Source organism: Mirounga angustirostris, unplaced genomic scaffold (genome assembly GCF_029215605.1).
Source record: "Mirounga angustirostris isolate CCGP_5_RB_7025 unplaced genomic scaffold, mMirAng1.0.hap1 SCAF_1, whole genome shotgun sequence".
NCBI classification, from domain to species: domain Eukaryota; kingdom Metazoa; phylum Chordata; class Mammalia; order Carnivora; family Phocidae; genus Mirounga; species Mirounga angustirostris.
The window spans coordinates 64,669,223-64,694,424 of NW_026991709.1; the positions used below are offsets into that span (position 1 = coordinate 64,669,223).

The window sequence follows — 25,202 nt, forward strand, 5'->3', positions numbered from 1 at the left end:
CGCCTCCCGCCCGGGCGCTCCGGGGCCGCGCCTCCCGCCCCTCCCCTAGCACCGCCCCGCGTGGCGCGCCGGCCCCCGCGCTCAGCCCGGGAGGCCCGCACGCGCCACGCGTCGCGCTCTCCGCCTACCCCGCGGCTGCAGGGGCAGCCCCGCCTCCGGCCGCCGGGCTCCGAGACCCTCCGGCCGCCGGGCTCCGAGACCCTCCGCCCGCGGGACGCTTGCCCGCGGGGCCCAAACCGGCCAGGAACAGGCTGGAAGGATTCCACGCGAAAGTTCCTTTCTTGTTTCTGGGGCGCAGTCACCAAGTAGTGTTCTTATTTTATGCTCTCTAGGTTTTTTAAATTCTTTACGTTGAGTTTGTACTTATTTTATAATCAGAAAGACAAGGGCGTTACTTTTTCCAGGAATGCTGAAAGGAAACCACAAACGAGATGTCCATCCATTCAAAGATGTGTGAGCCTCTGTGTTTAAGACACCCTGAAGAAGTCATAGGGTGGGAGATCTGGAAAGGGTCTCGGGAATCTGTTTAGACTTTTCATATTTCCATTTATTCTGTTTTAAAATCTCAGACGTATTTATGCCGGGTGGGAAATGCCACATGTTTACGAGTGCCTGGCTGGCCAGGGGGGTAAGGGAGGAAAGCCAGCTGGGGCTGCTCCCCGACGGTGGTGACATTTTTAGATGCCTCGTACACGAAGTTACTTACCCAGAGTTCTTTTTCACAGGAAGGGTTCTACCCAGGGGGAAAATAAGAGGGAAAACGGATAGCCAAGGGTTATATCTCAAGGCAGTTGGGCAAAAAGCTGGATTGCCCGAGAGCAAGAATTATTTCTGAGATTTTGTTCAGGATTCTTTGCAGAGTTCTCATTCTATAGCTCCAGATGCTTTCATTTGGAACTTGAAGAAACTGAGGAGGACCCATTAGATCTTCCTCCTTGTGTGTTGCTATAGTTAAGAAGGCTTTTGGGTTCATATTTTCCTTAGGACAGACGACTTCAGAGAGCAGAACTAGATCTTAGGTTCTATAGTCCTACATTGAGGATTTGACTTTCTGATCTCTGTGGGGCTTTTGTTTTACCTCAGAATTTCTCTTTGCTTTTAGCTCATCTTTCTCACCATTCCCTCTACATTCTGCAAGATGTTGAAATCTTTCTTTGAATGTGGCTCCCACCTCCAATCCCAGCGTTCTCTTTCTCAGAGTGGAGTATTCCCAACCCCTCACCTGCCAGGCACAGAAGGTTTTCCATCTTCCTGCCCTATTTACCTCAGATAGGTTTCTGGAATCTTTCCCCTCTTCTGCATTCCCACATTGGTGCTCTTGTCAGACTTTTATTACCTTGGGCTGAATCATTTTAATGGTTTCCTAACTGGCTTTTTTTTGCCTCCTGTCTCTCCTCACCCCCAACACAGACCTAAGAATGCCACTCTCCTGATAAAACATTCCTCCTACCTTTACCTGCCCCCCACCCCCAACACACAAACTTGGAGTAACTCCCCTCTGCAATTGGAATATAAATTACTTTCACAATTGTGAACGAGCTTCCTACCTTCTGTCCACTCAACACTTGTGTTCCAGTTACACTAAACTGGGTCAGTTGCTATTCTTTGAATGACCCCTGGGTTTTTAATGCCCCTGTTTATTTTGCTCACTCTCCCCTTATCCCGGATTTCCCTTTATCCCCGTCGTTGCCAGTTGAATTTCTCCCAAGCCTTCAAGATCCAACCCAAATGCCTTCTACTTTAATGAAGTTCTTCCAGATCTTCCCAGTCAGATCTGTGAGATCAATTAATGTCTCTCCCAGCTCTCTGTGTTTCTGTTCCAGCACTAAGTTCAACTGTATGTTACAGCTGGTTGTGTCCTCCTGTCTGCTCACTGTCAGGGCCTGCAAGGCAAGGTATATTTCTGACTCATCTTCAGCCCTCATGGCAATTGGCCACACACACATTTTAAAATAAATAACTATTCTTTGGTTGTATATAAACTGTGTGCTTATTGTAAAAGTTCAAGTACATAAAAGTATAAGGAAGGAAATAAACTCCCACACCCCGAAATAACCACTGTCAGTATTTCAGTGATCATATATTCATGCATCTCTTTATGCATATATCCATTTATGTATGCCCACGTGGAATCACTTCATGTGTGCTTCTTTCAGACACACTCTTTTTTTAATCTTTTCTTACCTGACTCTCCCCCTCACTACTCTCCCTCACCCTCAACTATCTAAAAAGTTAAGCATGCAAACATAACTTCATATATATATACAGTTGTTTTTGTTTTTTATTTATTTTACAAAATGAGGTATTGCAGTATATACACTTCTCTGCTTCTTGCTTTTCTCATGAAATAATAAGTCTTAAAAATCCTTTCAATGCAACTAGTATTGCTTTAATTCATTTATTTTAGGGGATGCATAATGTTTTAGATATACCAAAATTTATTCACAGGTTCTTCTATTCATGGCAAATTCTTTTTTTAAAAAATTGCCACTGCCATGAATGTTTCAGTAAACATCCTTATATGTATGTCTAAATGCCTTGGTACTTTGATTTCTGAAGGGTTAATTCCTAGGTATGAGATTGGTCTATTTAAAATGTCAACAGGTTGCCTTCTAAAAGGTTGTAACGATTGCCTCTGTATAACTTCAGCCATTTTGACAAGCAAATAGAGGTAGTTTGTTGTTCTTTGTGTTTCTCTGATTACTGGTGAAGCTATTCTTTTTCCCCTTTGAATTTTCTGTCCTGTAATTGCTTATTTATATACTTCATTCATTTTCCTTCTTGAGTTACTGTCTTCTTCTTTTCAAAGTATAAGCATTTCTTATACATTACAGATAGTAACTCTTTAATATGTTGTATGTGTTGCGTGTACTTTCCCCAATCTCTTATCTTTTAACTTCGGGAATTTAAAAAATCAACCACAACTTATTCAAGTTGACATCAAGTTAATTTCACATGCCTTATGATTACAGACAATACATTGCTTAGGAAACTAAACCAGATTTTGCAATATCTTCAGAAACCAATCTTCTATTTCAGTATTTCACGATTTATTCAAGAATTTGACATATCATCCTACTCCTTAATGCCATACTTAGTCACTATAAATCTACTTTTCCCCATTCACAAATGTACTTGTATTTATATTATAGCACAAATTTTCTGTATATTATTATCTGGCAGAGTCACATTAAACAGACTATTTTGATAATCAAATTTGTGGTTAACAAAGTGTTAACACGTTTAGTGGTTATCATTTTTTTTTCTGCCCCAAATTCACTCCTTTGGGGAAATGCTTCCTGCTATCCCTCCCATGCAATTCTAGAGGTCTGCCAATCTTGGAACCCCACCCTTTGACCAGAGCGATGTCATAACCCATACTAGAACAAATAGACTCCCTGTTGCAGGAATTTGAATCTTGAATTTTAGGTTGGCATTGTCTTAAAATGATTGTCCTTAATTCTGGGCACTAAAATCCTCAGATCTACTCTGTTGCTTTTAATTTTATATATTTAATTATTTTCTTAGTGGTTGCTCTGGACATTGTAATTAACATCTGAACTTAATCTATTTGGAGTGCTACCAACTTAATTTTCATAGCATACAAAATTTTGTTCCAATATAGCATCATTCCCTCCTCTCTCCTTGGTGCTATTATTTTCACACAAATATTATTTGTTTTTATACATTATAAACCATCAACACAGTTTTATAATTAATTATTGCTTTATGCGGTTGTCTTTTAAAGAGTTACAAATGTCTTACAAATGGGGCACCTGGGTGGCTCAGTTCGTTAAGCATCTGCCTTCAGCTCAGGTCATGATCTCAGGGTCCTGGGATGGAGCCCCACATCCAGCTCCCTGCTTAGCAGGAAGTCTGCTTCTCCCTCTCCATCTGCTCATGCTTGCTCTGTCTCTCTGTCTCAAATAAATCAAATCTTTAAAAAAATCTTTAAAAAAGAGTTAACGTTTATACTGTTTTATACATTTACCTATGAAGTTAAGTTTACCAGTGCTCTTTATTTCTTCATGTGGATTCTGGGTACTGTCTAGTATCCTTTTATTTTAGCCTTCAGGACTCCCTTTAGCATTTGTTGTGGGGCAGGTCTGCAAGCCACAAAATCTTTGGTTTTGTTTTCTTGGAATGACTGAATTTCTCCTTCACTTTTGAAGGACATGATTGCTAGATACAGAATTCTTGCTTGACAGTATTTCCTTGCAGCCCTTTGAATGTGTCATCCCACTGCCTTCTAACTTCCATAGTTTCCAATGGAAAGTCATCTGTTAATCTTGTTGAGGCTTCTTTGTATTTGAAGAACCATTTTTCTCTTTCTGCTTTAAAGAGTCTGTCTGCTTTTCTACAGTTTGACTATGATGTGTTCTGGTATGGATTGCTTTGTGCTTAATGTACTTAGAGTGTGTTGAGCTTCTTGAATATGTAGATTAATGCTTTTCATCAAATTTGGGAAGTTTTACGCCATTATTTCTTCAAATATTGTTTTTGCCTTTCCCTTCTTTTCTTCTTCTTCTGAGATTCCCATTATGCTTGTGTTGGTACACTTGATGGTATCATACAAAGTCTTTGAAACTTTGTTCATTTTTTATTCTTCTTTTTGTTGTTCAGACTGGATTAGCTCAATTGATCTATCTTCAAGTTTGCAGATTCTTTCTTCTACCTGCGAAACCTGTTCAGCTCCTCTAGTAAATTTGTCATTTCAATATTTATAATTTTCAACTCTGGAACTTCTACATGGTTCTTTTTTTATAATTTCTTTATTCATATTCTCTATTTTGTGAGACATTGTTCTCATTCTTTCTTTTAATTCTTTACGTACAATTTCCTTTGATTCTTTGAACATATTTATGATAGCTGGCTTAAAAACTTTGTCTAGTAAGTTCAAAATCTGGGCTTCCTTAGGAACAGTTTCTATTGACTGCCTTTTCTACCCTTGTGTATGTGCCACACTTTCCTATTTCTGTGTGTGTCTCATAATTTCTTTGTTGAAAAATAGGGCACTTTAAATTATATAGTGACAACTCTGTAAATCTGATTTCCTTCACCAACTTCAAGGTTTGTTGTTGTTTATTTCTTGTTATTTTGTGTTGTAGCTACTGCTGTTGTTTGTTTGCTTGTTTAGTGACTTTCTTGGATTTATTTTGTGAAGTCTGTGTTCTTTGTCCTGTGCTGCCACCTAAGTTTCTGCTCAGTTAGCTTAGTAGTCAGCTAATGATTGAACAGAGATTTCCTTAAATGCTTTGAAACAGTAAGTTTCCCATCCTTTGCCAAAGAGGTGTGTGTGTGTGTGTGTGTGTGTGTGTGTGTGTGTCAAGACTTTAATGCTCCAGCAGTTTACAACTGTGATTTAGCCTTCACCTCCTGCTTTTCAGAGCCTCCAGGTCATCCGGAGGTGAAAGATTGGGGTCTTTTCAGGTCTTTTCAGGGTATGCACACTGCTCTTCATATATATTTGGCCTTCCACATCTCCAGAAACATGTCTGAACTTTTTAAATCCCCCTATGAACATCTCATTCTCCAGATTTTTCTTTTAAGTTTTTTTGGCCGGCTTCTTGTATTCCCCAACTCATACTGCGGTGTCAAGAGGCTGTGATATTAAAAAATTGTCACTGAATGTTTTTGACAAACACCCTGGAGATAGAGCTTCTCTCAGTGATCAAGGTCTGAGTCAGGTCAGATAAAGATAATCCCTGTGAATGAAGTTTTTCCTGGGAGCTACCAGATAGTCACATAATAACAATTCTGTTTGGATGGGGCTTTTGGGAGAGCTCCAACTTCATTATGCTCTCTCCAGTGGCTGCTAGACTGCTGCTTTCCACAGCTACCATAGTTATAAGGCTGTTGGTTTTTCAGTCTACTGCAGAACTATGGTGAGGCAAATAGGAATAGGACAAGTTAAAATGCCAGAAAGCTTATTGTTCTTATCAAGATTCAGCCATTTTATTTGAATAAATATTCTTCAGATTGTTTCAGGCTTTTGATTAATTTCTACAGTTCTGAAAAAGTTTATTTTGATCATTTGTTGTTGTTGTTGTTTTATAAAGGTGTGTTGTGTGTGGCAAGACTTTTGTTCTTGTTGTTTTATAAAGTGTGGATTTTTGGAGGTCCTTTTCTGCTATTCTGGAAGTGTTTCTCCCATTCTAGTTAAATTATTACTAGATATTTTATAGTTTTGTCACTATTTTGAGGGGAATAGTTTCCCCATTTACATAGTTGGCTTATATGGAGAAAATAATAGGTTTAAGAAATTTATTCAGTATCTAGTCATCTTACCCAACTGTGATTTAACTCCATTATGTTTTTTAATAGAGTCTGTTGAAAATTCTAGATAAACAATCATATCAAAAACAAAAAATTTAATATTTTCACAGTATTTATAATAATTTAACATTTTTTTTCTCATCTTATCGCATTTTCCAAGATCTACAAAACGATGGTGAACAACAATGATGGAAAATTTCTCTTATCATGACTGATTTTAACAGAAATGGCTTAATAACTTCCATGTTTAGAATAATTGATATGGTTTTTATTGAATAATTTTATCATATTTAACACCTTTCTTCTCTAACAGTGAATGTTGAATTAAACTGAACTTTCAGTTCACAAGGTTTGGGGGAACTTTTTTTTTTTTTTAAGATTTTATTTATTTATTTGACAGAGAAGACACAGCGAGAGAGGGAACACAAGCAGGGGGAGTGGGAGAGGGAAAGCAGGCTTCCTGCTGAGCAGGGAGCCCGATGTGGGGCTCAAACCCAGGACCCTGGGATCATGACCTGAGCCAAAGGCAGACACTTAACGACTGAGCCACCCAGGTGCCCCAAGTTTGGGGGAACTTTTAAATTTAAGTCTTAACATTACTCTGGACTATTACTTAAAGGTAACTTATGAAATATCTCCTTACCTGGAATTACTTAGGCATCCAGCTGAATTGTAAATTGAGGTATTACTACAGGTACCATGAAGGGGGCTAGAGAACACATCCATGCATGTTTTGATGGAAACTTTCTGAAGATAAAGTTTCTGCTAGAACTGTTTGTGACATTAATGACTCTACTTAATTGGAGTGGGGGAATTCAAGGTAGATCAGAAGGAAGGGCACCCCTGCATCGGACTGGCAGGTGTGTTTGGGAGAGGCAGAGCTATTATTCTTGCTGTAGACTCTCCCATGGTGTTAGCTGAACACTGAGTCAATGAACTGGCACTAGCAATAGAACTCTGACCAGGTTAAGCCCTGCAGATCTCTTCTTCCTGTCACCCATGCTAACCCTTCTCATGAAAAAGACCCTCCTTTCTTCACCTTCTTGGTTCCTCATCTTAACTCTCTTTTCATTTGTTTTGTTTGGAATTTAAAATAAGTCTCCAGAGTTTTTACCTTGAAATCGACCTGAAAGTCACTAGAATCCTCAGGCCTCATCCTCTTTAACCAACTAGTAGTATCAGGCATTGAGACTTAGCACCCAGCTCAGGTTCTTGAGATGCTCCCTGCCTGGCCCCAAATTGACCTCCAAAACCTGGCTCCAACTTACACTCATACCTAGGAGGCTCTGGTAGTTTGCAAATGCTACATTCTAAGAATGGACTGTTGTCAGAATGGCATTTATTCTTTTGTTATTATTTTTTCACAAAATATTTATCAAGTGTAAGGGATACCAACCTCTCCATTTCCATGTTTTCTTACCTTGACCCAAAACATAGTCCTTCTGCTTTCTTGGAAGTGTTATGGAGAGGCTGCAATCCTTCTTACTTTCACCTCTTACCTGTTGTCTTCTGTGGGAGGTAGAATGGTTTGTGTGATTATTGTTTTAGAAAAAGGATCATTGCATTCCCATGGCCAAGTCCTTGCTTGGCTTTCTTTTGGAATGATACTGCCCACAGGAGATACACATTCTTCTTTTCTTTGTATGGTAGACTAGCTGGAGCAGAACCTATTTCTGTAGATAGCCTGTAGTGTACAAGTTTTACTTATGCTTGGGTGGTTAAGTTCAATTTGGGAAAAAGGAGTCTGAAGCTCTTTTTGGCTTCTAATCTAGGCTGTGTTCTTTAATCTAGCATTACCATAAAAAAAACTCAAGCAGACTAATAGAGCCTAATGGTTAAGTGTCTATGACCCTGGGTAGGAAAAAAAGGGTCCCAATAGAGGCTAAAGTCCTTAAGAGAAGAAAAACGTTCCCCCAAATAAATACTTTCCTCTAGGGGCACCTGGGTGACACAGTTGTTTAAGTGTCCCACTCTTGGTTTGGGCTCAGGTCGTGATCTTGGGTCGTGAAATTGAGGCCTATGTCAGGCTCTCTGCTCAGCGTGGAGTCTGCTTGAGTTTCTCTCTCCCTCTGCCTCTCCCCCCATGCTCTCTCTCCCTCTCTCTCTCTCTCTCAAATAAATAAATAAATCTTAAAAAAAATACTTTCCTCTATAATTTACTTGGGATATAATCACAGAATATCAAAACTGGCAAAGTTTTTTATTTTAAAAATGAAGAAAGAAGTTCAGAGAGTTGTAGTGAATATTCATATGAACACTAGAAGCATACCTAAAAAACTTAAAGATGATGTCAATGTGAGAAATCGATCCTAAGAAATAAAAGTAGCAACAGCATCATCTTTGACCAAGAAAGGCAGAGGGATTCCAATAACACAATGGGTAAGAACTGTCTCAGGAACACAAATTAAATAATTTCCTATAAAGTGAGTGGGAAGATTTCTGGTCCTTACATGTGTGGATACTGGTCTCGTATGAACCAGAGGGACTGAGTCACAGTAATTAGTAGATTTGTAAAGGGTTTTTTTTCTCATGTTACAGTCATGCACCAAAATGACTCTTAGGTTAACTTTTCAACCCCCAGCCAGACTTTAAAAGGTAGGAGACATCTTTTGTTGGTGCTTGCTGGGATTATGGGAGGCCAATGGAAAGTGTTACCATTATGAGTCTTAGCAGGGAACCTGTCTCCTAGGTCTCACTTGTCAGACAATGAGTTCCATGGGACAGGCAGGAACAAGATATAGAGGGGAACACCTGTGGGAAACAAAAGTAAACATTGTATTAAGAATAATTAAATTAATAAAATGGACATTATCCAACCCACTTTAGTCACCCAGTGTTTAATGCACTGTGGCCCCACGCAGCCAGAGGGAGAGTTTTAATAAGCACCAGACTCCCCGAAACTAGATGTCCAGAATCCAACACAGTGGATGTAAACTGCCAGTTCTTTGAGGTTGGGAAGCTTGCTGGTTGTCCAGCCCTTTTTGGGGATGAAAGTTGAGACGGGCTCAGCCTTAGCATTCTTAAGCAAATACTTTTTTTGCCTTAAAAAAAAAAAAGGTTTATTTATTTATTCAAATATATAATTCGCCCATTGAAACTTTATAATTCAGTAATTTTTAACGTAGTCACAGATATGTGCAACCATCACCAATTTTAGGGCAATTTTATTACCTAAGAAAGAAACCCCATCTGGTGAGGATGAAATGTAGAATTACCATACAATTCTAGTTCTGTGTTTTTGCCCAAAATTATTGAAATTGGGAGCTTGAACAGATATTTGTATACTCGTGCTCATAGCAGCATTACTCACAGCAGGCAAAAGGTGGAGGCAACTCAAGTGTCCATCACAAGATGAATGAATAAACAAATATTGTGTATACATACAATGGAATATTAATCAGCTTTATAAGGGGATGAAAGTCTGACTCATGGTACAACATGGATGAACCTTGAAGACATCATGCTAAATGAAATAAGCCAGTAACAAAATGACAAATATTATATGATTCCACTTATATGACGGATCTAGAGTCGTCAAATTCATAGAGACAGAAGTAGAATGGTAGTTGCCAGGGGTTGTGGGGGAGGGGAGAGAAGAATGAGGAGTTACTGTTTAATGGGCATTAAGTTTCAATTGGGAAAGACTAAGAAGTTCTGGAGAGGGATGGTGGTAATGGTTGCACAAAAATTTGAGTGTGCTTAATGCAACAGAACTGTATAACTTAAAAATCGTCAAATTGGGGGGGGTGCCTGGCTGACTCAGTTGGTTAAGTGGCCGGCTCTTGATTTCAGCTGGAGTCATGATCTCAGGATCGAGGGGTAGAGCCCTGTGTCAGGCTCCAGCCTCAGTGTGGAGTCTGCTTAAGATTCTCTCCCTCTCCCTCTTCCCACCCTCTCCCAACACTCTCTCTAAAAAAATGGTTAAAGTGGTAAATTTTGTTTTGTATGTTTTACCACATTTTTTTAATAAGGGGGACATCATAGAGAGGCCCTTGAGAGGAAAGTGTTTCCAACCTATCTCCAACACAACTAAAGGTCACATGCAGAGAGGGGGTGGGTTGTGGTGACAGACAGGCCTCTTGCCTCTACTTGTGAGCTGTGCAACCAACACTACTTGCTCTCTAGCATGTTTCCTTATCTGGAAAATGGGAATAATGAAGAAGCATGGCTCTGATAGTTGTTGAACTTTCTTGAAATCTAAAACTCTCTTAAACCACTGTGGCATATATTCACCAACATAAGTGGCATAAAACATACAAGAAAATATTTAAGTAAAAAAATGGACAAAACCCCATACCCTTTAGCTGTCACCTCCTAGCCCTCATTTCCCCTCCCCACCACCCCTCAGCCCTAAGCAACCACTACTCTACTTTCTCTCTATATAGATTTCCCTTTCTGGGATTCCTTATGAATAGAATCATAAAATATGTGGTCTTTTGTGTATGAGCTTCTTTGTCTTTTTTACCTTTAACTAGCTGCCTTAGTTGTATGACACTGCATTTCCACGAGGGGAAGCTAGGAGCTGTAGGCAAGCCCTGGGCAGGGCATTTGGGATCATTAAGAATGAAAATGAAAGTCCCAAAATTTAAAGCCATTTTAACTTTTTTATTATAAAATCACATATTTATTGTAAAAATCTCAAAGAATATTGAATAGCAAAAACAGCAAAATAAAAATCAGCTTTAACCTCATCACCCAGAAATAACCACTGTCAACATTTCGATATTCTTTCAGACTTTTTGCTATGCATATTATACTCTCACATACACATATCATTTAACATATTGAATATGTTTTTACATCTCTTTTTCTGATTATAAAACTTATAGATGTTTGTTGTAAAGCTACTGAAATAGTATAGAAATATAAATTTAGAATGTACTTTATAATCCCTCCATACAGGTATGACTTCACTTAAGAAAATATCATGATGTTTTTCATGTTAGGTCATAGGATTTTATTTCATTCTTGTTAACAGTGCTTTAACAGTCCATTATATGAACGTGCCATTATTTGTTTTAGCATTCTCCATTGATAAAATTTGTGTAGCCTCTAAATTTTCACTGAAATGACATAATCAAGATATTTATACTTGTTTCTTTGTGCTAATATTTCCTAGAAGGGAATTTCTGGATCAAAAGATATGGAAATACACTGTTCTGTAAACTGTTTTTTGTAAAACCTATTATATATTTTGAACCTATTTTCATTAAATATTTAATTTAGCTGCCTAATATTATAACCTATGAATGTATTAATATTTTTCCCAATCTCCTAGCACTAGAAATTGAGTTGTTTCTAGATTTTCACTATTATAAACAACTTTGCAATAAATATTACTTAGCTAAGTCTTTGCATGCACACTTAAAGTTATACTCTTAAGATGAATTCTTAGATTTAGAACTGTTTATTCAAGGAGCATGCACATTAAGAATAATAACTTTTTTTTGTTTTTTCTTATTAAAGAAATGATAGATTGTTGTCCTAGATTAGAAAATACAGATAGGCAAGAAAATCATACATGTATAACCTCACCACCCAGAGGTAACTATTGGTAATGTAGTGGAGGTGACTATTGGTAACTATTCTGACTGAATACTTTCTTCTACATGAATACAAATACAGACTATATGCTGCTTTGAACACTTACAATAAGCATCTTTTCATTTATTTCCACTATCATTTTAACATCTACATAGTATTGTATCTTATAGATGCACCAATATTTATTTGCATAATTCTTATTGCTGGGTATACAGCTTGTTAATGTACATATTTTTAAAAATTTTCAGGTGAATGAAGTACATGTGAGGGGAATCATCTCAATGTCAAGAAGACTTGAACAGAAGGCTCCTGCCTCTTTATGGACCTTTGGGCCAGGGGGAGGTAGAGAGAGGGAAGGAACAGTAATGGAAAAGTACCGAGTCAAAGTGGAGAATGGTATCTCAGCCAAGCCCAATAAAGAGGGCTCTAAGTGGAGGCATTAGGGTTAGGAATATAGATGTGTGTGTGAGCATGGCTGGTTGCAGTGGGGAGAAGGAGGGCTGAGTCCTTGACTGAAACTCCCACCAGAAAATTGCAATGCTTTGGCAGTGCATGAAGTGTGGTGTGGGGAGGGCAGCTTCTCCCCATGAGGCCAGCCAGGCAAAGTCTTGTAATTTCCTATGATCAGGTTTGAAATATCACACATAGGGTTTTGGCCTAGAGCTGGATTCCTCAGTAAATAATGACAAATTGCCAAAATTTGTCCAGTATCCCTACCCACCAGAGTATTTAAGAATGCCAGTTGAAATGGAAGTTTGTCAGGGACTCAGTAGGGAGGACCGAAGTGATTTCTTTTGGGGTATATAAACTGACATCTGAGGGCAGGACAGAGAATTCAGCATGACAACTGAATGAGCCCCAGAGAATCCTAAGCAGGCTAAGCCAGGATCTGATGTAATGGGTCACCTCATTTTGGGAGATGAGACTGAGTCATCTCCATTATCCACTCAGCTGAGGTCTCTACTTTTGGAGTGAATCCTAAGCGCATATCGTGTGAATGCTTGGCTCTGCTCCATGACCTCAAAAAGTTATGATAAATCTTCTAAATTTTTAATTTTTCTTAGGAAATAATCTATTTTGGTTGGTCTTCTTGAGTTTCCTCTCAACCCTTTTGATATTTTCAACTTGCACTGTTTCTCTGAGTAATGGATATTTTTAGGCCATTACCCACTGTGTATACCTCTTGTATTACATTTTCCTGCTTCAAGATTTAAATACTCTGAAATTTAACAGAGAGTAAGAACTCTCTGGTTACCTCATCCATACCCTTCATTATTTCATAAACTTTTATCACATCTCCTTTCAGTGTTCATTGTTTTGGCCTGGTCTATTCTTTTTTTTTTTTTTTTTTTAAAGATTTTTATTTATTTATTTGACAGAGAGAGACACAGTGAGAGAGGGAACACAAGCAGGGGGAGTGGGAGAGGGAGAAGCAGGAGAGAGAGAAGCAGGCTTCCCACAGAGCAGGGAGCCCGACGCGGGGCTCAATCCCAGGACCCTGGGATCATGACCTGAGCCAAAGGCAGACGCTTGACGACTGAGCCACCCAGGCGCCCCTAGTCTATTCTTTTTTAACCCATGAGATGGATGATTCTCAAGCTCTTTGGCCACTATATGTGGACCTTCCTGAGTTTCATTAATCATTATTACTACTATTACTGCTATTATTATTTTGAATAACTATCATAGAGAAGAACTGTTGTATATTCTCAGTGAGGGACACAAAGTTGAATAACGCATTGTCCCTAATGAACCTACTATTCTCTTCCCTTGGCCTATAGAAGTAGCCCATTGGGCCAAATCTCTGGAGCAGAGATAAGATAGGACATTGCGGGTGCACAGTCTATTTGCTAAGCCACAGGGCTGTTTGACCCTTCTCAATAATGAGCAGAAGAACTGATGGAAATTAATTTTCTTAATTCTTTTTTAAAAAAGATTTTATTTATTTATTTGAGAGAAAGAGAGTGTAAGAGAGAGCACACATAGGGGGAGGGGCAGAGGGAGAAGTAGACTCCCCATTGAGTAGGGAGCCCTACAGGAGGCTTGGTCCCAGGACCCTGGGAATACGACCTGAGCCGAAGGCAGCTGCTTAACCAACTGAGCCACCCAGGTGCCCCTAATTTTCTTAATTCTTTGTGTCATGGAAATAGATTCTCCACAAGAGTAAGGGTGACTGGACCTCATGGTTCCAACTTTTGCCTAGAGATGCTGTCTCCCCATAAAGAATTCTGACACCAACTAGCCAGAGGTAGACCAAACTCCCCAGGTTAAGGGCACAGTTGTCCACAAGACTGCCCTCACTTTAGATACTGACTGCAAGTTCAGGGGTCCCCAAGCCAACTTCTAACCTGCTGGCTGCAAATTTAGGGGTTCCCACTCTCCTCTCAGGTTTGATAATATTTTTAGAATGACTTAGAGAATTCAGGAAAATGCTATACTTACAATTACAATTTTATTACAGCAAAAGGATACAAAGCAACATCAGCCAAAGGAAGGGGGTGGGGCAGGTCAGGAGGATCTCAAGAGCAAAGCTTCCATCATCCTCAAGGACACATTACACATATATGTGTGACAATACACAAAGCAGAGGAAAGTTTTGCTGAGCTTTGGTATCTAGAGTTTTAGTTGGGATTTCATTATATAGGTGTGATCGAATCATCACTCATGTCGCTGAACTCAATCTCCAGACCCCTTCCCTTCCTGGAAGTTGAACTGATATCAGGTCACTTAAAACCCCAACTGTCTAATCACATGGTAGTTGTTCTGGCATGGCTAGTCTCCATCCTGAGCCATCTCATTAGCATAAACTATCCAAGGGCCCACCATGAGTCACTTATTAACATAAACTATCAGGTATGGTCAGAGGGGCTGACCACAAATAACAGACTCTCCTATCGCTCCAAAAATTTCAAGGATTTAAAGATTACCTCCCAGAGCTCAGGAACAAAGGCCAGCCAAAATTTTTTTACACACTCCCCTTGGGGTCTCTCCCTAAGCACCTTAATATTGACCTCAGGGACTGATGGTTTCTCCTCTACCCTGCAGGCCCTATATTCACAGCAGGTGCACTGCCTTTTGGTAGTACCTGCTCTCAGGCTGGCAGAACCAAGACATTACCCTGTAGCTAATTATTAGAGGTCAAGCAAATCCACACAAAATAGTCCAACATTGGGACATCAGGGTGGCACAGTCAGTTAAGCATTCGACTCTTGGTTTTGGCTCAGGTCATGATCTCAGGGTTGTGGGATTGAGCCCCATGTAGGGCTCCATGCTCAGTGTGGAATCTGCTTAGGATTATCTCTCCCTCTCCCTCTGTTCCTAACCCCTGCCCCCCCCCCCACTCTCTCTCTCTTAAATAAATAAATAAATAAATAAATAAATAAATAAATAAATAAATAAATAAATAAATAAATCTTTAAAAATATAGTCCAACATCTACACAGGAAATACTCATATGATAGCAGGGGGGATTGGTGCATTTCCAATCCGGTTTCTTTTTCTTCCTCCCTTTGTAGAAGACAAAGAAAGCTGAGAGGTTTGGTTCTGTCAGAAAGTTTTGTCTTCAGAAATGTTAAGGGAGTGTTAGAGAGGGCTTGGGCAAACCAGGCATTCCCATATGCTATTGATGGCATTGCTTTTTGGAGAGTAGTATAAGTAGCTAAATGCATGTAACAAGAAACTGAGAGGGACTTCATCTGTTTCTTAACTGCATTTAAAACCCACATCTGACACCACAAGGCACTAGGTAAGAAAAACTAGATCTGTATACATTTTCAAGAGAACCGTCAACTGATCACCCTGAGATGGGGTCAAACACATCCGTAGGGCATCTGGAAGGAAGGAAAACTGGCACTACCACCACCAGCAGCCCCCCAATAGCATTCTGAGTCAATTTAAGAAAAGTGGAGAGGATTGGAAGAAATGGTCAGTGATGGTCTTGTGAAAAAAGACTACAGTGATCATGGTGAGAGGTTTTACTCGTCTTTGGGGGAGGCAAGGATGAGCGCTTTCCCTTCTCTGAATCCAAGTGAATGGGTATGCCAAGAGAATCATTAATAGAAATGGGGCACCAGCAAGAAAGGGAGATAGACATTTCATTCCCTAATGGAGGTCTGCTTGGGTATATACAGGTCTAGCTTCCCCCGTGCCCACCTAACATGAGAAAAAGAGTTGGGGAAAGTGTATAGCAGCTGGCTTTCCATGATCTGGTGTGGCAAGGACACTTGGTTGTCCTATGGATTGAGATGACCCTACAGAAAGTATCTGTGCTTGAATTATCTTGCCAGTACTCCATCCAAGAAGGTTACCCATTCAGGGAGCAACAGCTGTGGAGTGAAGGAGCCCAGTGGTCCAGTTTTAAGAGCTAAGGTAAAGAATGAATAGAAGGCTGAGCTGGAGCCAGATTGTCTATGTCAGGGGAACTGTGCAACAGAGAGGGAAGCCTCACCAAACCCCTTCAAAGAACTCAAAATTTTGATGCCTGCCACACAAATAACATAACCATCTGCCTGGGTTAGCCAGAGAAGCAGCACAGCCAACAAGATGTTTAAAGTCAAGAGGTGTTTGCCTTTTCCCTGGCCTCCATTCCATTTCTATCATTGAAGGACCCCCCACCCCCAAAGCTCTCAACAGAAGGGGAGAGCTTTGAATCAGCTTTGAAGTTTTAAATGGTCTGGGAAGTTATGGAATCTGCTCAGGCTACCCTTAAGAGCCTGAAATGTATTCAATAAAACATAGGTAAAAGCGATGATTGGTAAAACAAAAGTACTTTATGTTAATACTGTATCAAGAAGAGAGTCTTTAAAATAAACCAGTTACATGCACATTCCCTTTGATCCTGCAATTCCACAGTTAGGAATCGAGATGACAGATATAGCAGCTAATGTATGACAAGTTATATATACAAGGATGGTTATTGCAGCATTATTTGTAATAGCAAAACCAACGGTAATGAGAAAACAGCAACAAAAAACTAGAAACAAAATAATGCTATCAATAGGATACTGGTTAAATCAATTGTCTCATAATCTCATATTTAAAACAATAAAGATTGAGGTAGAGCTGTATGAGTTGACATAGAAACAGCTCCAAGATATTTTGTTAAATGGAAAAAGCAAGGGGCAGTACAATATGCACAAATCTTTGAAAATAAGAAATTGCTTGTATAAATGTTTTTAAAGTATTTACTGTATAGAATGTATATACTGACATATAAACTAAAAATGTCTCTGGAAGGATCCAAAAAGAAACTTAAGAGTGATTTCTTTGAAATGAATGACTGAGAGACTCTCATCTTTCATTTGATATCTTTAGGTGCTATTTGAATTTGTTACTAAGGGCATAAGGTTATTATTATTTTTTTTAATGAATATGTAGTAAATACGTTGTAGAACAAGATGAATGTATTTAATGTTACTGAACTATACACTTAAAATGGTTAAAATGGTAAGTTTTATGTTATGTACATTTTTCCACAATAAAAAAATAAATACATGTAAATTAATTTTAAATAAAAGAAGTATCAAGAGGAAAATAAAGAGCTGCAGGAAGAGAGTGAATGTGTGAGAGTGCTCTGAGGTGGCAGTAAAATTAAGTTCAATGCCTTGTCTTGTGACTCTCCCTGAAGCCTATTTTGCATGAGGCCCAACTGAGGCTTTTATGGGGGGTTCAGAAAGGAGCCAGGACATGCATGTTTGTCTGGAATAAGTTGGGGAGGGGAGGCTGGTAATTTTTTATTTCCATCCGAGTTGTGATTAGACTCGGCACTGTTGTGTGAAATTAAAGAGCAGGAGGATTTATTGGGCAGTGTGACCAGTTTTCTACCTGAGTAACCAAGGGTTTGACTTGCCCAGAGTTCCACACAAAATCCGGGCTGGATTCCTGGTGGATGAGACACTGTCCTAGACCCATGGATGCCCAGAACAACAGAGCTTAAAAAGACCCTGGCTGTGCGTGCCCCCCTTGACTTGAGGATACCGAGACCCAGGGAGGGACGTGTACGGTCCAAGTTACAGGGATGCTAAACAACTGAACTAGGGTTGTACTTCCGGTTAAGTACTGTTCTTCTAAGAAAAAGTGATACCAGCGCTGTGCTAGTCGTGGCTTGACTATCTTCACTCAGTTTCTCTTCCTGTTAATCACCCAACTGCTCCTCAGAAGTGAGGGCTAGTGTTTGGTTATTATTCTTTTGCTACCCTGCAGGATTCTGGTTGCTAATAACTTATCTAGAATGTGTTCACCTCTATTCCATATGTGAGCGTAGTGTGTAGTGTTCTGTTTTTGTACTACTCTTTTTTACCAATTTGGTGAGGTTTATTTTTTCATATTTTAGTATCTTGGAAATAAGGATGTGGCTGACACTTGCTGTCAGCCAGGCCTAAGCCATGACACAGCCGTCGTGGCCCGTAACCATGCCTGTGTGAACTTGTCGGAAGCCTTCCGCTGACACCAGCAACAAGAGTAAGGAAGCTACGGCATTAAACTTGTGAACGCCAAAGGAACATGCACATTTGGGGGAAAACACCCAACAACGAACAAACAAACCCAAACCCAGACACAATGATGGACCTCCTTTTGGGAGGGGCAGCATTGCCAATACTTTTGATGGTATGGACGACAATACTGTATGGAAAAAAACAGGTATCAGCAGCTCTGAGCTGAAAATGACTCAGAAGAGCTTGAGTATGAGTATGAAGGTGGATTCTTTTTTTTTTTTTTTAACGAATGCACAAGGCTGATAGAAGATAATCTTTTTTTTTTGTTATTTTTTAAAGATTTACTTATCTGTTTGAGAGAGAGAGCGCACAAGCAGGGGGAGAGGCAGAGAGAGAGGGAGAAGCAGACTCCTCGCTGACTGGGAGCCCCACGTGAGGCTTGATCTCAGGACCTAGAGATCATGACCTGAGCCTAGGCAGATGCTTTAACAATCTGAGCCACCCAGGCGCCCCGATAAATAATCTTTTAAAATAAGACTAAAGCAGTGCTTTCCATAAATTTAAAATACAAACTGTAAGTGCTAGCTAACAGAGTATTTTTTTAATGGTACATACAATAATGTGAATTTTACAGTCATTGGCATCTTAGATTAGATGAAATATGACAATATCAAGTTTTGATGAAGAGAGTCCCATTTTTTTCTCTTAAAATGAAGAGTCACTTTTTTTTTTCTCTAGGCTTTGACCATTTAAAATAATATCATAATTTTCTAAAGATCAACTAACAGTTATGAACTCATGTAATCCTGGGGTCTTTTCCAATGCAACATTTGGGTTTTTTCCCCCAACTTTTCTTTTTTTTTTCTTCCAAGATTTTATTTAAATTCAAGTTAGTTAACATACAGTGCATTAGTTTGAAGGGTAGAATTTAGTGATTCATCACTTTCCAATGCAAAGTTTTTAAGTACGATTTTAAGTGTTTCTATGCTAGATGGTCTGCTTATATTTTCCTTGTTTCAGGATCCATTTTGGTAATCTGTACTTTTACTAGGAAATCACCCATTTTCCTTAGGATTCCAGTTTGTTGCCATAGATTTCTCTTATTATACTTTTAATTTCTCCTCTACTTGTCATTTTCTACAGAATTCATAATTTTTTCTTTTTTTATTTAAGTTTTTTTTTTTTTTTTTATTCATTTGAGACACAGAGATACAGAGAGAGAGAGCAGAGAGCATGAGCAGGGGGAGAGGCAGAGGGAGAAGGAGAAGCAGGCTCCCCGCTGAGCCAGGAGCCCGACGTGGGGCTCTATCCCAGGACCCTGGGATCATGACCTTAGCCGAAGGCAGATGCTTAACGACTGAGCCACCCAGGTGCCCCTCACTTTTTTTTTCTTAATCAGGTCAGACCTTACTCATCTCTTGCAAAGGAGGACTTTTTACTTATTTGTATTTTCTACCTCTTTTCTATTACTTTCATTTTAGCTCTAATCTTGATTCATTCCCTCTCCTAATTTCGTCTAGTTTACTTTGTTGCTTTTTTCTAATTTCTAAAGATGAAAATGAACTTTATTTTTGACATTTTCTTTAATAATGACAACATTTAAGGTATATACTTAAACTTCATATTTTCTTCTGAGTACAGTTTCCACTGTGACATTTGGGTTTTGGTAAAAAGTATTTTCTTTTTCATTACTTTATAGATAATTTATAATTTTGTTTTGATTTCCTCTGTATATGGTTTTTAGTCACCCTTACATTATTTATTTTCAAATTTATTGAATTAAGAGAATGTGGTTTTTAGAATCTGTCACGGTTTTCTTTGTGGTCAAATATGAGTGATTTTTGTAAATATTCTATGGGTACCCCCAAAATGCTCTGTTGTTCGTTTGAGGGATATTAGATTCTATACAGGGCTATTACTGCAAGTTTATTGATTGTATTATTCAATTCCTATGTCATCCCATATTTGTCATATACCAGATTTGTCTAATTCTGAAATAAAGTACTGAACTCTTCTGCTATAAGTGCATTTTATCAAATTCTTCTTGTACTTCCTATAATTTTTTGCCTTTTGTTCTGTTGTTTTGTTTGGCTTATATACTTATCTAAAGTTGAGAAATAACAGAAGTAAAGCCAATGAATCACTGAAGTAGTAGTTAGTAAAAGTTTATTGTGCACATACCAAAGAGACAGTTTGTAAAATGGGAGCACTTAAACCAAAATATGAAGTGAGGCTCAGGGGTATACTGTTAAAAAGCAGCTTATGTAGTGAGAAAGCAGTGACTGTTTATTCTTCACAGCAATTGGTTATAATATTAGAATCTTCTTTTTTTAGAAAGGATTTTATTTATTTATTTGAGAGAGAGAGAGTGAATGAGATAGAGAGCACAAGCAGGGGAAGGGGCAGAGGGAGAGAGGGAAGCAGGTCCCCGCTGAGCAGGGAACCCGATGCGGGGCTCAATCGCATGACCCTGGGATCATGACCTGAGCCAAAGGCAGACGCCCAAACGACTAAGCCACCCAGGCGTCCCCAGAATCTTCTTATATGATATGGAATTGATCAGTGGTTACCTCAGATCCACCCTGACAAACAGTTCAAGTTTTGCTTATGATTTCCAGAGGCATAAGCAAGAAATCACCCAGGTCAAGTTAGTGTTGCAAAATAAGCTTAATAAATTAACCTTTGTTTGTATGATTAACCTGGTTTTGTCTGCTCAGGGGATTTTCAAAACTGGTCTTTGTTTTTTAACAGTTTACACATTGCTTAGCCTATGATTATCTACATATATATTTTTTATATATCTAGATCTGTCTTTATATTGATCTATTTATTTTAAATTTTGTTACTCACTACCATTTCCTTCCTTCTTTATCATCTTGGACTCTTTTGTCTGGTTAGAGCCTCTTCTTAAGTATTTTCTTTAGTGGGAAAATATGGGTGTTACTCCCTGTCGTCTTACATATCTGCAAGTGTCTTTCACTGTGGCAACTGAATTAGGTCTTGGCTGGTCATGGAGTTCTGGAGGCACAGTCCTTTGCTATCAGAAGTCTGCAGATGTTATTCCATTCACTTCTAGCTGCTGGTGAGGTGGAGGAGAGGTCTGATTCTGTTTTCTTTATCATAAGGCAACTTTCTATGTGGAAGCTTGTAAAAAAATTGTCCCCCTAGAGTTCAAAAATTTTACCAGGATGTTTCTAAGTGTGTGTGTGTGTGTGTGTTTTCATCAGTTCAGCCTGGAACTTGCAGATTCCATTCAATCTCTAGACTCAGGTATTTCTTGGTCTAAGAAAAATTTCTCCTTTTATATGTTTAATTATTCCTCCATGTACCTTTTTCTCCATCCAGATTTCCTAGATTATATGTTAAGTCTCTGGGATCTATCCTCAAATCTCTCGTCTTCTCTCTCATGATTTCAGTCACTTTTTATCTTTGCTCTGTGCTTTGAGATATTTTCTCCATTTGATCTTCTAGCCCACTAATTTAGGTCTCAACAGAAATCATTCTCTTTTCATTTATGCACAGTATTATTAAAAAAATCTTTTCTTTTTTTCTTCCATTTCCCATTGCCTCCCTCCCTCCTTTTCTTCCTCCCCTTCTGGCTCCCTCCCTCCCTCTCTTCTCTCTCTTTCTCTCTCTCTTCTTAGTGCCACAGGTTTTTCTTTCTTCTTGCACTTGTATCTTCTTGGTATTTATTTTGTCTCTTCTGATTTATCTTACTCTCTGCTACTGAGTCTCTTTGGATATATTGTTATTTCCTTTGTTGACTCAGTGGGCCTCACGTCTGGTTGTGGAGTATCTTAAGAAGCAGCCATCATAGATATGGTGGATGTGGTTTTCTCTTTTTGAGCTCATTGTAGACAGATAAACTGTTCATAAGACTTTTACTGAAGCAGGGAGGAAGATACCTTTCTCCCTGTCTTTACGGATTCTCTCAGCCTCAGAGGCAGGAAAGACAGCTCACCATTCAGTTCCTTCTTGTCTTTTGGGGACCAGAAAAAAGCCAACATCCATGTAGGGCTGAAATCAACCTTTAACCTTAGGATCCACAAGATCTTAGAGAGCCAAGTTTCTCCTGGATTTATTGGTTTGTTTTTGTCCTGAGCACTTCCAATGATGGTCTGTCTTGTAGTCTTGGATAGGGGAATCCCGGCACCCTTCCTCCCCTCCAGAACTCACACAGTGCCCACAGCCTCACATTTATTCATACACCCATAGGTCTTAGCTGCCATTTGACAAAAGATTACAGCTGCTAGTTGGAGAGACAGCAACTGTACTCAAACTGCCATCTTCTTGGTGTTCTGGTCCTCAATTATTTAGTAAGCTCTTAGAAGGCATGAGTTCCTCTTGACCTCCATGTCTAACTCTGTGACCTACACATCATTGTTTTATTGAAGGTGGAGAAGGAAAAATAAGAGGAAGAAAAGGAGGGAGAGGGGAATAGAGAATGAAGAGGAAGAAAAGGAAGGAAAGCAAGACACCAGTGCCAAAAATCCTTAGTGATGCAGCTATCTTTTGAAGACTGGTTCTTAGTACCAAGGGATTTCCTTAAATCAGTCTGTGCATCTAATGACCTTTTTACTTTCCTAACTGCCTAATTTTATGAGGCATGCACTCATGGGCCCATATTTCTGGATCTGTTAATATATGAAGGATTGCCTAGTCTTGCCCTTATGCATGGTTGCATAAAGAAAAGAGATTCAATGCTAGCTATCTGGGGCTAAAGGGCACACACAGGAAAATGACCCTTATTGGGGTAATAGGCTTATTAATGATAAGCAGATCCCTTCAAATCCTGATTTGAGAAAAGAAACATCTGCTGTATGTCAAATCTACTTCTTGGCCTTTGCTATAATGATGGCTTTGGCACTGCATCTTCCAAAGGAGGGGGAAAAAAAACCCCAATCCTATCACACAGTAAGCCCAGCATCGCCTGCAGGATCACCTAGCAGCTCATTTATTCCTCTCTGAGCCACATGGTCAGGTGAATGTGACAGACACATTTTGCTCTCTGTGTCCAGTGATTGAACTTCAATCTTCGGGTGTGCAGATGTGTATATTTGCTTGCGTGCCTGTGTGTATGTGTATGTGGGATTGTACAAGCATTTGGGCTTACCTGAATATAAATACTGGTTTGACTCAATTCAAGTGCCTCTCCTTTTTTTTTTTTTTAAAGATTTTATTTTTTTATTTGACACAGAGAGAGTAAGAGAGAGCATGAGAGGGGAGAGGGTCAGAGGGAGAAGCAGACTCCTCACTGAGCAGGGAGCCCGATGCAGGACTCAGTCCTGGGACTCCAGGATCATGACCTGAGCTGGAGGCAGTCGCTTAACCAACTGAACCACCCAGGTGCCCCTCAAGTTCTTCTCCTTAATAGCACCTTGAAGAGATGATAATACCTGAGAATTCATAAAGATAACCAAAAATATGTAAAAGAGTGAATCTTCTCTTTGGGATAAGTTTACAACAATTAACATGTACATACATGTATGTAGCAACTTACAAATATTACATAACTTCACTGTGATTCAACCTTCCTTACTGGGGCATCCATGAAACACTCAGCCAGGAGTGGTCTGGAAGCATCTTGTCCTTTTTTCCTCCTCCTAGATACATCAATTCCTGTACTTACACCAGTCTGGCTGCTTCTTAGTGTCAATGTTGAAAACGTCACTGTGAAGAATCCTCTTTTCTCAACTTACCACAGCTTGATGTCTAGTTCTTATATTATCAGACTTATGTCTCAACTGCATAGAGCTGTGATCTTGTTGTTTTCTCATTTTTCTCTTCCTAATAGGTGTTGCACAAACACAAGGTAGGGACTATTGGAAGGGTGACTCACTGGCTTTTAGAGTGGTGGGAGGAATTTTGGATTGGAAGAAAGGACAGAAAGAAAGTGCTGAGAGGAAGGAAGCAGCGACATTTTGGAGCCAGAGGTACAAAAACTGTATCGTGGGTAGCATGCATGTACGTGTGCCTGTATGTGCAAACACGCCCGCACACTCACTCACAGATGGGTATGATTAGTGTCCCTCTGCCCCTATGCTGATATAAATGATTTAAAAGTCACCTCCATATCTCATCTGGCTAGTACACATCACAAGAACCTTAAGGAATACTTCCTCTAATGCACCTGGTATTCCTCTGATTCCTTCCTATCCATTAGTCAGTTGCACACATGCCTTTTTTGTGTGACATGCTGCCCTCAGCAGAAATAAAAAATGTTGTTTCAAAGTTGCCCATTGACATGTCATCCACTACAACAAACCCTTGTTAAGTTACATAAAGGGTAGAATTTTAATTGCAGATTCAGGGGTAAAGTTCTCATTACTACCTCTGCCCCTGGCTGCATGTGCATTGGCCTAGGAGGAAAGATGAAAAGACCTAAACAGAGATGATTAAAAAGGGCCTAGGGAGTGATGCAAGAACTTACAAATATTTGAGAGCTACCAAAACAGAAAGGAGTTTTGAGCACAGATAATTGTGGACTTAAAATTAGGAAGAACCTCGGAGACCACTGTCAAGGTTACAAGAGGTTAAAATTAACAATAATGACAAACTTTTAAAATTGTAGCTTTATAGCTATAAGTTTAATTTCCAAGTTAAACTTATTTCATGTTTATTTAGTTCAGTTTTTTTTTTTTTTTTTTTTTAGTTCAGCTTTTAAAACACCCAAAGCAACATTTTATACCCAGTCTTTATTTGTAGGAAGAAAATACTCATAATAACATTTTAAGAATATTTTCTTTTCCATGAGTTTCCATGGCTTCATGAATAAGTTTACTTTTCCATTTAAAGCTTCCATATTTATAAAGATCTTAAGAGTGCCTTATTATTCCGATTTAAGCAGTAAAATAATCATACGGTCTCATAGCTGGATCTAAAAGAAACTGCAGTTGAAATTATGCATAGTGCTTATAAAAATGTGTAGTTGAGTTGAACTTACTTTCC

At 39.2% G+C, this 25,202-nt stretch overlaps 1 protein-coding gene across 1 annotated transcript in view; it reads right to left on the bottom strand.

Moving 5' to 3' along the window:
• Nucleotides 1–8,456: 8,456 nt before the first annotated feature.
• The window catches only part of LRRC58 (leucine rich repeat containing 58), a 39,020-nt gene continuing 22,274 nt past the window's right edge, over nt 8,457–25,202 (bottom strand). Inside the window, exon 5 of the mRNA XM_045902951.3 lies at nt 8,457–9,027. Within this exon, the coding sequence (XP_045758907.3) occupies nt 8,976–9,027 (52 nt within the window). The 3' untranslated portion in view covers nt 8,457–8,975. The remainder of the gene's footprint in view (nt 9,028–25,202) is intronic.